This window comes from Lutra lutra, chromosome 6 (genome assembly GCF_902655055.1).
Source record: "Lutra lutra chromosome 6, mLutLut1.2, whole genome shotgun sequence".
NCBI classification, from domain to species: Eukaryota; Metazoa; Chordata; class Mammalia; order Carnivora; family Mustelidae; genus Lutra; species Lutra lutra.
The window spans coordinates 136,706,088-136,721,331 of NC_062283.1; the positions used below are offsets into that span (position 1 = coordinate 136,706,088).

The 15,244-nt window shown below is 39.2% G+C and overlaps 1 protein-coding gene across 5 annotated transcripts in view; it reads right to left on the reverse strand.

Annotated features, from left to right (window-relative positions):
* Positions 1-2,742: 2,742 nt before the first annotated feature.
* The window catches only part of FRK (fyn related Src family tyrosine kinase), a 132,829-nt gene continuing 120,327 nt past the window's right edge, over positions 2,743-15,244 (reverse strand). For all 5 annotated transcript variants that reach the window (XM_047734327.1, XM_047734329.1, XM_047734331.1 and 2 more), the window contains 3 exons: positions 8,127-8,308; positions 6,802-6,967; positions 2,743-6,413 (listed from right to left, as the gene is read on the reverse strand). In XM_047734327.1, the coding sequence (XP_047590283.1) occupies positions 6,202-6,413; positions 6,802-6,967; positions 8,127-8,308 (560 nt within the window). In that variant the 3' untranslated portion in view covers positions 2,743-6,201. The remainder of the gene's footprint in view (positions 6,414-6,801; positions 6,968-8,126; positions 8,309-15,244) is intronic.

Genomic DNA, 15,244 nt, shown 5'->3' on the forward strand with positions numbered 1-15,244 from the left:
CTAACCATATCATGAACACCCAGTACTTAGGCAAAAATCCTAGCAGTATCTGAGAAGTTATTTTCCAATACCTGGTGGAAGGGAAGTTTTAAGTAGACAATGTGCCATTCAGAAATTGTTCCAGTCTCTAGAGAGAGAAATTGGAAATAGCATCCGCTTGCATAATGGTCTCTCCCTCTCCTGTAGTAGAATTTCTGAGGTCAGCCATCCAAGGCAAGTATGACAGCTGCCCTCTTGTCAAGAACCCAGACTCTACTGATAAGTGACTTCCATCTATAATGCTTCTTTATAATCTAAGACGGTTATTGGATTTTAGGCTTAAAATAGTACAAGAGAGGAAAAGAAAGAAAAAGCCCATTCCGGTTCTCTGTCCACCTCTTATGGAGTCTTCCTTGAAGTCCCTCGAGCAATTTTCTCTTACATCTCCTTGGTAACCCTTAGCTACAGAAAAGGCTGAGAAATGTGATCTTCTAGCTGGGTTCCAAGAAAAGAGGTTCTTCTATTTTAAGAAGCAAGGAGAGAACGGACATAGGATAGTAGCTTACCACAGGCTAGCAGCTTACAGACCTTAAGTTCATTCTTCGGGAGAATATGGGAAGATAAAATTGTGCACATAGATTTGTGAGTCACATACTCCAATCCATCTCCCCGGATAGATTGTAACCTGAGAGAAAGCAGGGTCCATTTCTCCCTTGTTCACAACTTTATTCAATTATGTAGCCCAATGTGTGTTACTCAGTAGCAATCTACATTTGTTTAATGAATAAATAAAAGAATGAAGGGAAAGGAATGGGTAAATAAGTATAAGTGGCCTTCCAACACTCAGCTTCATGTAAAACTTTAGGTTCTAATGTAGTGTGACAGCGTTTAGTGCTGTTCCCTGAGTATTTCTGGTGCCCTCTCTCTGGGTACATGGTAAGATTATACACCCAGTGCTCCTTGTGTCTCGGTAAAGCCATGTGATTATGGTCAATGAGTTAGTTGTGAGTAGAAGCAACATATGTATCTTCTGGGCCCAAGGATTCAGTTGTCAACATGAGACCCACTAGAGCTCTCATTCCCACTGCTACAGCAATGGACAATGTCAGAGCTGGGGTCTCTCCATCAGCTTGGGTCTCTGATAAAGGTAACATGAAGCAGGTGACCAGCAGTGAATGTGTAGCAAGGTCTCTTTCCTGGGTTCACAAACTTATTTCGCCCATCACATAAATGTAAGCCCTTTTAATGTAGTCAACCGAGGAAACATTTTAAATGCTATAAAATACATCAAACTTATGTCATGGGTCCACAACCAACTTGACCTCTGAAACAATGAAGTCAACTTTTAAAAGTTAAGTTAAAAGTAATTAGTTTGATATAACTGGCATAATGAAAACATCCAGCCTAAATAAAGATAGAACACTTAGAGTAAAATGTATTTTCAAGAAAAGACTTTGCCTTAGTATTTTAAAGAACCCGGAAGTAGAAATTTTTCAAATATTGGTTACATTTAAGCCAAGATAAGGAATAGCGCTGTAACAAGTGGAACAATTAAAAGAAGTCTTTTCTTTTTCTTTTCTTTTAAGTAGGCTCCACACCCAATGTGGGGCTTGAACTCACGACCCTGAAATATAGTCACGTGCTCAGGTGCCCCAGAAAGAAGTCTCTTTTATCTTTTTTTGATACATATATTAATCATGTGGAAATACATTTGTATGTAATCATACAATGTATTATTAAAGCATATAACATAGAAATACTCATTTTTTTTAAAGATTTTATTTATTTATTTGACAGAGAGAGATCACAAGTAGACGGAGAGGCAAGCAGAGAGAGAGAGAGAGGGAAGCAGGCTTCTTGCTGAGCAGAGAGCCCGATGTGGGACTCGATCCCAGGACCCTGAGATCGTGACCTGAGCCGAAGGCAGCGGCTTAACCCACTGAGCCACCCAGGTGCCCCAAACATAGAAATACTCATTTTTTAGAGACAAATTTTTAGAGACTATGGTACCTTTAAAGTATAGAATCTGGCTAATTGGCTTTCTTTCCCACTTTCTGAATCTATAATTAAATGCAGATTCTGAAAAATGATTGAAAGCTCTAATATCTACCCTGAAATTGTGTGGACCATAAACATTAAAGCAATTTGGTTAATATCAAGCAACCTTATCTTTCACATAAAGCACAATCAAACCTCTATTCTAAAATCCCAGAGAATTATTACAAGACAATGTTTAGCTTCTTCCAAACCAAGTAATTTTAGTTGCTTTTAGCATTTTCCCCTAACATATGATTTCAGGGTTATTATGTTCTATGACCTGAATCCCCTGCACAGAAATATACATAACTAGATACTTAACACAGGTTTGAGATTTGTTACCCTTTTCTGGAAGAGCTGATTATATTCCAAGAGGATGAAAAAGATGTTACATTGAAGTCTGTTACTTCAGATGACTAATGGATAAACTACTCAGGCAAGAAGAGTAAATGGAAATAATTGGGTGTTTCTGTCCTTATAACTGAATCTTGTAACTTCGATGTAGATAGTGTCATCCGGGTGCCGATCGAAGCTTAACTTGTAACAGGCTCTGAAATTCAGGGTTTGCATGCTATTTTTATTCTCCAGCTTATGTCTGAATGAAATAAATAATTTAAGAGATTTACCATCACTTCCTTCATAAAAAAAAAAAAGGAAAAATCTGAAGGAGTTTAATGGTGTAGTGTAGGCAGTAAAAAGATGACACTATGAAAATTAAAATATTATTGGAGCCATGGATTTAAAAGATTTGTAAGTTTTCCCTCTCCACCAAACTACCCAGCCTTTTCTCTTCTTTTTAATGTTACAACATTAAATTTTTCGATCATATTGGAGACTATAGACCAAAACTTCTCCATAACAATGCCGAGGAAAAACTAGAGAACTGAACATTTCCAGATGAGCCCACACGCAATTCCGGTACCCAGGCATTTAACCTTCATTTACCATTTTTTTTTTCAGAGTAGGTGTTTTCAATGGGAGAAAACGGTAACACAAGGTGAATAATTACCCATGTTATCACCATTCTGGTTTGCAGAATGTATCATTGCAGGGTCCTTAAAAATCACCACAGACACTATCAGACAGGCTTTTTGGTCCAGAAACCATATGCTCAACTAGACTATGAAAAACCTTATTGCAGATAGGACATGTGCTTGGCAAAGACAAGGATCATCAGCAGGGTGCTGCTTCCTCAAGAAAGCTCCAGCTGGGGGACATGATGGCATCCTTCCAAGGGCAATGGTTCCCTTTGGGCCATTAGAGAGAGAATCAAGAGCTTTGGCCCCTTACAATTGAGTTGATCCATGCAGTCACCATGTAGACATATATTACGAGAGGATGGAAACGGGCTCAGCCTGATATTTCCCCATGCCTGGTCTTTGGTGTCCTTTGAGACACCCTGCCCACCATGGCCCAGTTAGCAGATTGCCGGTCACTTCCATTTTACTTAGTTTTCAATGATACAATATTCAGGTTCCACAGCTATTAGGAATCCACTCTGTGCCTCTTTTGACCTTAGGTAATATATACCTATTTCCTTCCTAACCTTCTTAAAAGAGGCTTAATGGAATTTTGAATTTTTCCCACTGCAAAAATTCTTAGGTTTTTGTCAAAAGAGATTTGAAATACCACATGGAATGATGTACTCACATCCTTCACCACCACCTGCAAATAACTGAATTACATAAATAAAACATTACCTAGAAAAGAGCTTTGCTACAATTTATGGGAGGTAAATTTAACAAGAACTGGCTCACTGTAGGAAAATTCAACTTATCTTTTCCTGATCCTTTTATTCTATACAGGGAAAGAAATTTATGTCATCTTAAAAAAAAATCTATTACTGCTTCTCATAACTGAATCCATTATTTTTCTCTATGATCCATCAGGCAAAAACAAGAATAATAGATTGCTTTGACAAAACCTTGAACATAAATGTCTCCAAGAATCAAATGTAGTAAGTTAAACCGGTTTCAGGTGTTATTAAAACAAGAAAGGATAGCCTTCTCTATACATTTCAAAATCAGATCTTACTAAGCAAGTTATTATTATCAGCTTCTACAAAAAAGATTATACAGTAGTTGAATTTTCACAATTAGACTCTGACTTTACACAAATAAAGTTGTCCTATACATAGGCAACTGATTTAAACAATTTGTGTGGACTTTATCTTGTAAGTCTTTCCCATTTATAAAAAAAAGTCAAGGCGCTCTATGATCAATAGCTCCACATGACCCATTTCAGTTTCAGAGAAGTCTGAATGTATGTACACACACCGACCTACATCTGGGATTTTCTCCTTAATGGATACCTATCCAGCATCTAATTTTATTCCAATAAGCCAACCTTCCAACTGTCTCCCGGAAGAATCGCCACATTTCCGGCTTCAGTGGCAGAACTTATTCTAAGCCAATCAGCACATAACATTACAATAAGTCTATTAGTGTCGGCATATGCTCCAATTTGCCTACAGAGAAAAAAAAGAATGATGTTCTTTAAAGATTTATTTATTTATTTACTTGAAGGAGAGAGAGCAGGGGGAGAAGAGCAGACAGAGAGGGAGAGGGCATCTTAGGCCGACTGCACTGAGCACGGAGCCCTACTTGGGGCTTGATCTCATGCCCCTGAGATCACGACATGAGCGGAAACCAAGAGTCGGAGGCTTAACTGACTGCACCACCGAGGTGCCCCCCAAAAGAATGTCTTTTATGCCAGCTGAAAATGCAGAGAGAGAGGTTTCCCATTTACTGCTACCAGGGAGCCCCAGCTGCTACTGAGCCATCTGTGACTTTGAGAATGAGGAAAATGCTGGTGACAGAGAAGACAGATGGAAAGAATGCAGGTCCCCATGACTACCAGTGAAGTGGTGATGGTGTGGAACCAGCCTTTCAGGTAGAGCTCAGACACTTTCTTCTTAGCCCTTCCTCTGCTTTGGATTTCGGTTTCCAAAACTGTTTGGATATGTTCCTCTTTTCCTTTAAAGATGAGAGAATGTACTCAGAATCATATGCTTCCTGGTGGTTTGTTTCATTCATATTGCTTTACAGCAGAGATCTCTGAATATATACTTGATTCTGAAACTGCCTCTGAGAACCCTCCCTAATCACCTAATGGGGCACAAAATTTGATCTACCCATTGCTTAAGAAGACAGTAACATTCTTACAAAGGTTAATGCACATATAAGATGAGTAAAAACTCCTTTTATCATACCAGACAGAAAAATACAGCTTCATAACCCAAGTCAGACATTATTACTAGCCTCTAGATCTAAACTGACCTTGACCTGTACCATAATCAATTTAAAACTCCGGCCTATACGCCAAAGGTCCATCTTCTTAAAATTATTCAGAAATCCAAGCCATAGCAATCCTACTGCTCTCCTCTCATTTTCCTAAACTATTTTATACTTATTTCTCAGATTTTTCAGGCTATTAGATGTTTCTCACATATTTCCAGAGATAATAACTCATCCGCTTTGCAATCTGATTCTTAACATTAGGAGATTAAAACTAATGTAGATGATTCTCAGATGACACATACCGAGGTACAGAAAAATCCCATCATTTCCTTCTACAAAATGAGAGAAATTTTAATTCTTTTTCTCAACAGCTGCTTCATTTTTTTATGCATAGGAAAAAAATATGTGCAATTACTCCAAGTACAATCAAGTCATTTCACATGGCTTTACCATCATTGTAGTTACAGGATATTTTACAAGAGAAAAAAAAAATCTCAAAGCACAGGTCCTGCTGTGCAGCAAAGCAATCAGATTCCTTCATAATAAAAGCCTGATGGGATTCAGCAATCCGAGGAATAATGAATAACCACTTTAATCAGTAAACAGGAAAATGCTACAACAGTCACTGAGTAAAAATTGACTATCATCTGTTGATCTTCTTGATCAGTATTTCAAACAATAAATAGAAATGTATTTTTTTAAAAAAGAAAAGTGTTTATGTGTTTGATTTTTGCCAGACAGTGATAAAATATCATCTTAGACTGTCCTGCAGTGTTGCCCAGTCAATGAAGTGCACATATAATCTTCTTCGTAATACATGGCCAAGTTGACCCTCTCACTTGAATATGTCGAGGTAAGCTCTTCTGGAAGTCGATTAATAAGGTTATTTCTGGACTGATTATTGAACTCTTTTGTTACTTCATTATTGAATGTTCTTCTTCAGTGTTCATCTTACAAAGTTGTTTGTATCCGAAAATGAAAAGTCTGTTTCAAAATAGTCTTCAAGTTTCCAATGCAGTTTCTCAAATGTTGGCCGTTCCTTAGGGTCTGCATTCCAACACTCCCACATGATGTTGTAGAACTGTGGTGGACAGTTAGGTGGTTGAGGGAGTCTATAGTTTTGACACAATATCTGGATTACCTGAGCACCTGTCATGCCTAAATAGCATAGAACAGAACCAACAAAAAATAAGTTAAAGATCAGGGTCTTAAATTCATTGATAATTATATTCAAGATTACAAAGCAAACTGATTACCTTGGTGAAGATGTGAGGTCTACCATCCCCTTCCCCGGCTGCAGATATTAAACTAAATCTTGCAGCAAGTAATGTCTATAAGACCACAATTCAAGAGCAAAGGAGAAAGAGGCAATAAACTACCTCATTAATGCAAATCATCATCATCAAATTTTATCTATTATGCTCCCACAGGCACATGGTGTGGTCAGCCCCATAACTCTGCCCTCTAAGTCTGGGCAAAGCAGTTAAAGTCACACCTAAGTAAGTGACCTGCAGCAGAAAAGCCCACTTCAGAATTAATTACTCACCACTATAAGGCGTTTTGCCATAAGTAATGATTTCATAAAGAAGGATTCCAAATGACCACACATCAGACTTAATGCTGAATTTATTAGCACGAATGGCTTCGGGCGCAGTCCACTTCACTGGCAGCTTTATTTCATGTTTGGGTTCATAGATGTCTTCATTACTTACCTGTTAATGCATTGAGGAATCAAGCCAAGTTCAAGTGAGATATAGATATAGATATAGATATAGATATAGATATAGATATAGATATAGATATAGATATAGATATATTTTTTTTCTTTTTTGGCTACCTCGTTCATCTGTAACCTGCTTCACATTAAAATTTAGAGGGAAAGCATTCAAAATGATCTTAGTTCAATGGATAATTATAGTAGGAAATTCCAAATCTGGCCTATAAGACTGAGAAATCTAGGAGAAAACATTAATAAAATATTATTTAAGAGCCTACTATGTGCTAAACATAGCACTGACAGGAGCACACTGCTACACATGGGAGAACTCACATGTGATGGTCTTTGGCATCTGGTCTTCAGCAAATTAAAAAAAGAAAAAATGAAGGCAAAGTCTGCTTCCAGACTTACTGCTGTTATTGGAGAGCCACTGACTTTAATAATTACCATGTTTCACTTTCTAACGTTGAAAAGTAGAATCCAAATGATTTAAATTAATATATCAAGTCACTGGGGTTCTAATTAACTTATTTAAAAAAGAGATAATGAATTCATGAAGATCAAAAGAGAATCACTTATACATTGTGTTTCACGTTCCACACCCCTATTTGTAGGGCACAATGTAGAAAATAAAAATTAAATTCAGAGAAAAACACCTAACACTATGTCACTTATGTCAGTGTCTTTTGGCCTGATGTCATGACACGGGGTGAGGGCCAGGAATTAAAAAGTCAGTGATTCCAAAGAATTGTGGCAACGTGAATATTAATTTGGCAGAAAGTGAGCAAAGGTGGATGGAGTGACTATACAAAATGTACTGCTTTTTGTAAGGAAAATCAAGGCAAACCAAGAGAGGCTACTGCACTGAAAGGCAGATCATTAATCCAACCACAAACTTAATCAAGTACTTTCCCATCTGGTTAGGCATCATTTTCTCTGTTTCTCCTTGGTGAAGAAAGAAAACAGGAGGTGGTTTATCTGCAAGGCCTTGGGCTATCGAAGTGTTCTACGGACCACCAAACTTGGAGAAACATTATTTTTTGGATAAACTTGGATACACATTATTTTGAGGAACAACAGTAAATCTATCAGTCTGCTGGTATGTTAGACTTTTGACCCGTGACAAAACCTAATTAAAACAAAAAACGATTCACCTTAAAAACTCTTGCAAGTCCAAAATCTGCAACTTTGTAGATATTATGTTCACCAACCAGGACATTTCTGGCAGCCAGATCTCTATGAATGTAGTTCTGGGACTCCAGATAAGCCATCCCAGAGGCAACCTGCGCGGCCATGTCCACCTGCTGAGTCAGATGGATTTTTGTTCCAGCATCATCTGAGCAGTAAGAGAAAGTAAAATGTTGACTTTGGAAATCAAGTGAATTATTGAAGTGAATTTTGAGAATTTTGATGAATGAGCTGTAGGTGGGATTAAGTGTCATAGCACTGATCTGTTGAGCAAAGAAACATAATTAATACAGACCATTCATTTACTTTAAAGGGTTAGTGAGGCAACACTTTTCAGAGTCCAAACACAGCTGTGGCCCTCACTCCCCTGAAGGAACATTCCACAGAGAAGGAAACAACAGCATCACATAATTCGAAAACAACTCCAAAGATCTGAAGAGTCCAGGTATTACCATATTTCCACAGCACGCATCCCTGACTCATCTCTTCATGGAAATTGTTTACTTGGTTGCCTCTAGATTTCCTTCAAACATTTCATAGTTTGTTCTAGTCTTTAGGGCTATAAGATGACAACAATTTGCATGGTGGAGCTGATGAAAAGTTCTCATTCTTCCATCATACTGGTATTTTTTTTCTATCATATTGTTCTTAAAAACTAGCTCACTAACAAAAATGAAAGGTCTAGCAGTAGTTATAAAATCAGTATGTCACATTTGTACTCCATTAAGCTTGATACACATTTTTTTTTACTTCCCTTTTTAAGCCTGTTATTCTTAGAAATAGTTCACACATCTCTCCAGGCATGGACATGACTTTAATAGACATAGTTTCGGGTGCCTGGTGGCTCAGTCATTAAGCAGCTGCCTTTGGCTCATATCATGATACCAGGGTCCTGGGATTGAAGTCCACATCAGGCTCCCTGCTCGGCGGTAACCCTGCTTCTCCCTCTCCCACTCCCCCTGTTGTGTTCCCTCTCTCTGTGTGTCTCTCTCTGTCAAATAAATAAATAAAATCTAAAAAAAAAAATCTTTAATAGACATAGTTTTTACCACCACTACTCATCCTATATAACTAAGTATAGGAAAGTTAGGCAGTAGACTCAGTTTGATCATCAATAGAGAGGTTAGTGTTATTCTGGGCTGACTCTGTGAGGTGGGGTCAGCCATCCCTGGATACTTGTTAGCTGCCATACTGTTAGCAGATGTCTTCAGATTTCTGGAGAATTAAAAAGGTCTCCTATAAATCCAAACTACCAGCACCCCTAACTCAATAAGCCAAATATTACCAAAAGTATATTGAATTCACAGTCAAGAGTCTTAGATACAACTTGACTTGAAAGAACCAAGATGCCCTTCAATGGATGAATGGATAAGGAAGATGTGGTTCATATATACAACGGAGTATTATGCCTCCATCAGAAAGGTTGAATACCCAACTTGAATACCCAATATCAACATGGATGGGCCTGGAGGAGATTATGCTGAGTGAAATAAGTCAAGCAGAGAGAGTCAATTATCGTATGGTTTCACTTACTTGTGGAGCATAAGGAATAACACGGAGGACACTGGGAGATGGAGAGAAGTGAGATGGGGAAATCAGAGGGGGAGATGAACCATGAGAGACTGTGGACGCTGAGAAACAAACTGAGGGTTTTGGGGGGGGGGTTGGGTGAGCCAGGTGATAGGTATTATGGAGGGCACGTATTGCATGGAGCACTGGGTGTGATGCATAACCAATGAATTTTGGAACACTGAAAATAGAATAAAATAAAATTTAAAAAAAGAAAAGAAAAGAAAGACAACTATTGCTCAGGGGTTAGAAAACTGGCTTGAAGCTAGAGTGCCAGGATCTGGATCAGAGCTTTGTCTCACGTTTCTTCCTGACCTCAGGCAAGCTGCTTAACACTCCTGTGCCTCTGTTTCTTCATCTATACAGTCATCATTGTAATTTCCTTATGGTATCAGTTGTTAAAATGAGTTAATTCATGTAAAGCACTTAAAGCAGAGCCTGGCACCTAGAAAGAACTGAGTAAATCTGTTTTTATTTATCTGACTACCTGTTTTTACTATCATTGCTGCTGCCTAAGCAGAACTAAACAGTTTAAGAATTGTTAAGGTAGAGATGCATATGGATTGTCTAAATGGAAATGCCTAAATGAAGACAAACATATGGGTCTGGAGCACACATGCCGTGGAAGATATCAACTTAACAGTCATAGTTTGTGGGTAAGAGTTAAACATTAAAAGTGAGTAAGACTGTTAGGAAGTGACAGAATCATGACAAACACCAACATTTAGGGTGGACAGAGGAAGATAAACCTATGAGAAGACTGAGAAGAATCAACCAGAAGAATGAAACAAAAACCAGAAGTCAGCATCCTAACAAAGGTTTTGAGAAAGTCACCACCATTGTCAAATTCCACAAGTCCAGCAAGATAAGGTCTAAAAGGTATTTATTAAATATTACTAGGAAGTCATTGGTGACCTCGGTGGCAGGAAGAGCATTTTCACTGCAAGTGTGGGATAGAGGGCAGAACGGGAGCTGAGGATATGGAGACAGCAAGAGGAGATGTCAATTTCCAAACCCTGGTTAAGAAGGGAAGGCAACAGGGAGTTGGCAGAGGAGAGTGTAAGTCAAGGGAAAGCAATTAGCAGGAAATTCATGATTGTGAGGGGCTGTCAATGATACGGTACTCGGGGAGTTTCTGGAGCGCTAGCCACATTCACATTGTTGGTTTGTACAGTGGCTGTCCCATTGTTCACTTGCTCACTCTGAATTAACGATAAATTATACTAAATGATGTATGTTATTTATGTATGCTGTCTTTTCAATTAAAAAATGAAATAAATAAGGGCGCGCGGGTGGCTCAGTAGGTTAAGCATCTGCCTTTAGCTCAGGTCATGATCCCAGGATCCTGGGATCGAGTCCCGCATTGAGCTTCCTGCTCAGTGCTTCTCCTCTGCCTGCGGATCCCCTGGCTTGTGCTCTCTGTCAAATAAATAAAAATCTTAAAAAGAAATGAAATAAATAGAGTTGAGTCCATTTTTTAAAATGGTATAGATCTAAGCACTGTGTGTGTGTGTTTGCATGAGCGCGCATATGTGTACATACATGTATATTTGTTTTTTTAACACAAGCAGCACATTTAAGTACAATGTGTGGTGAAACTAAGTACTCATGGACCTATCTGTCCTTTTCTTCCTGGGCAAACACTATGTTCCCCATCTTCCCTAGAAGTTAAATTGGGCCATGTCACTAATTCTGTGCCCTGCAATGTGTGCAAGAGAGGACGTTCGTCACTTTAGGCCTGATCCTTAAAATCTCTGTTTTTGTAGCTAGAAGAAATAAATTTTGAAATGGCAGAGCCACATGATGAAAGGAGTCTAAATCCCTATGTCACTATTTAAAGAGAGTCATGTAGAAGGGCAAGTCTGATGCATATCAAAAATGCATATATTTGTTATGTCACTAAGATATTTGAATTGTGTATTATAGCAGCTAACATCAATTATTCAGTTTAAAATGAAATGTAAGCAAAAAGACAAAACATAACTTTTTTTTTAAAGACTTTATTTATTGGGGCACGTGGGTGGCTCAGTCGGTTAAGTGTCTGCCTTCTGCTTGGGTCATGATCTCAGGGTCCTGGGATCAAGTCCCAAGTCGGGCTCCCTGCTCAGTTGGGAATCTGTGTCTCCCTCTCCCTCTGTCCCTCTTCTCTGCTTGTGCTCTCTCTCTCAAGTACGTAAAAAGATTTTATTTATTTATTTACTTATTTATTGAAAGAGAGAGAGTGCACAGGGGGAGAGGTAGAGGGAGAGAGAAAATCTCAAGCAGACTCCACCCAAACATGGAGCCCATTACAGGTTCGATCTCATACCTGAGATCATGACCTGAGCCAAAATCAAGAGTCAGATGTTTCACTGACTGAGCCACCCAGGCACCCCAAAGACAAAGCATAACTTAGTGTGCAGCATAATGAGAAAGCATTGCTACTGTGTTAGCCAAAATAGCTATGCCTTTCAATACCAGATTAACTCAATATGGAAAGAAACATAAAAAAGTCAAGATACACTGGTGACCAGTCCTACATCAAGTGACAGTTTCTAAAATGGTTTCTCATATTCTCTATCTCCTGGTATTTGAGCTCTTATGAAATCCCCTTCCATTAAATATGGTTTGGAACACCAACTCACTTTTAAACAAATACAATACGGCAAAAGGGATGGGGTATCTCTTCCAAGATAAGTGATCAAAGACAGTGTCTTCATCTTGCAGGAACTCTCCTCTCTTGCTCTCTCACTTGCTCACTCTGATGAAGCCAACTGCCATGTTGTAAGTTGCCCTGTGGAGAGGGCCATGTACCAAGGATCATAGGGCAGCTTTGGGCCAACACCTAGCAAGGAACAGGCTTCCTCGGTCCAACAGCCCCGGAGAAACCAATTCCTGCCAACAATCACATGGGTGAGCTTGGGAATAGATCAGCCTCCCCTAGAGCCTTCGGATAGCTGAAGCACCTGCCAACACCTCACTGCAGCCTTGGGAGAAACCGGACATAGAAGACCCAGCTCAGGGGCGCCTGGGTGGCATAGTGGGTTAAAGCCTCTGCCTTCAGCTCGGGTCATGATCCCAGGGTCCTGGGATCGAGCCCCACATTGGGCTCTTTGCTCAGCAGGGAGCCTATTTCCCTCTCTCTCTGCCTGCCTCTCTGCCTACTTGTGATCTTTGTCTGTCAAATAAATAAATAAAATCTTAAAAAAAAAAAGAAAAAAAAGAAGACGACCCAGCTCAGCTGTACCTGGATTCCTGACCACAGAAACTGAGGTAATAAGTGCTGCTATTTTAAGCCACTACATTTTGGGTAACTTGTAGCACAGCAATAGATCGTGAATACAGGTTCACAATAAGAAAATAATGCCAGTGCTATGCGTATGGTTAAAAGCATAAGGTATGGAACCAGACTTCTGGGTTTAAATTCTGGCTCAACCACCTCATGTAAGTTATTCACCTCTCCATCCCTCAGTTTCTTCCACCATAAGGAGGAAAAGATGATAATATAATACTCATTTCATCAGGTTTTTAGAAGAATGAACTAAGTTAATAAATTGTACACCACTTAGAAAAATGCCTGGCAGGGGCACCTGCGTGGTTAAACAGGTGATTAACCTTCATCAGTCAGTTAAGCATCCGATTCTTGGTATCAGCTCCGGTCATGATCGCAGGGTCATGGGATGGAGCCCCGCATCTGGCCCCGTGCTCAGTGCAGAGTCTGCTTGTGCCTCTCCCTCTCCCCGGGTTCCTCCTCTCCTTCCCCTGCCACTCATGTGCTCTCTCTCTCTCTGAAATCGATCAATCAGTCAAGGAAGGAAGGAAGGAAGATGCGTGGCACATCATAAATACCATATAGTGTTTTTTTTTTTAAAGAAAAAAAATTGAATATATATGCACCTCTCTTACCACTATCCCATATGGTTGATTTTCACCACATCACCTCATTTTATATTTAGAACTATATGAAGTATCATTATTATTTGCTCCCTTTCATAGCAGTTTCTGCCACTTAGAAGAACAGGTAATAAGTTGTAGAGTGGAAAGTCAAGTTCAGGTATGTCTGAGGTTGAAATTTCATGCTCTTAAAAACTATTCCATCCTCCTCCCTAAGACCAACCTTACCCATGATTCCCGAGCACCTGAATGCTGGGGCTACACTTACGGTCAGCTAACGAGTATCTCAGTGAAAACACTCCTGTCTACTTCAGTGAACTTAAGTGAACTCCCCAAGAGATCGATGAACAACATGTAGGACTTTATTTATTTTAAAAAATATGTATGTACATAAAAAAATGTAGATATTTATTCTCTTTAAATTTCAGTAAGAGATATTCGATATCACTTACCCTCAATGCTTAAGTTTTTTGACAAGCCTCTTCCATTTTGGAGAAATTAATTACAAAAAAATATTTAGCCAAGCTTAGGGACTACAAAGATGGTTCTATGGAAGAATATGTATGTCATTCCCACTATCAAATATGACATCTAATCCTATTATAGTGGATATAAAAAGTTTTCACTGACAGGCACAACAGAGAAGAAAATTGAGTAATAACACATTTTCTACCCTGAAAGACTGCAGTGGCCTAGGAACTGCCTAAGTAAACCTCGGAACACACTTCTGATACAACAGCCAGTTGTCAAAACTGATATAAAGGTTCACAGGCCTGTGACAATTTATATCTGCAACAAGAAAATATTTTCAATTATGTTCCATTACTCAAGAGTCTTACATCTTACAACAGTTACTGTGATGGGCTGTTTAAGAGTGGCAGATTCATTTTAACATCACTTTGTTGACTGTAAGCCCTCCCCATTGGGAAGGGATTGTCTGTAATGAGCATCTCTTCATTACTCCTCATGGCTACTAAGTATCTTGGCAAATGAAGGCCTTGGTAAACTTGACCCTGAAGGCCCAACTCAGCACATGACGGGGTTTGTGCTCACCTCTGAATAAAACACATCAACACACCACCAAAAAACTCATTGTCAAAGGAGTTTGTAATTAATAAGCGGATCTTGTCAAGCTGACACCAAGGGTCTCAAAACAAACTCAACCCCAAGTCTTGATATTAGGCTCAGAATAGCCCCCACTTAATTTCTCCTTCATTTTCTCATTCAATCAGTCAACACAGAATTAGTGCACACCTTCTATGTGCCTGACACTGTTCTATCACTAAAACAAAAATCTCCATCCTCGTGGAGTTGTATTCTAGAAGATACTTACAATTAGCCACATAACAAAGTCACACATTATAGGATGACCAGCAGCTAAGAAAACAAAAAAGCATACAAAGAGACAGAAGAAGGAGAATAAATTTAGAATTCAGAGGGTGACCAGAGAAGGACTCACCATTGTGGGAATGTCTGAGGAAAGACTTGGCAGAAGTGAGGAAGTGAGCTACGTGGATATTAATGGGGCGGGGGGCGGGGGGTAGGAATTCAGATAGAGGACGGAGCAAGTGCAAAGGGCCTGAATGAAGAGCAGCAAAGGACAGTGAGACCAACACAGAGTCAAGGGAGACAAGGGAGATAT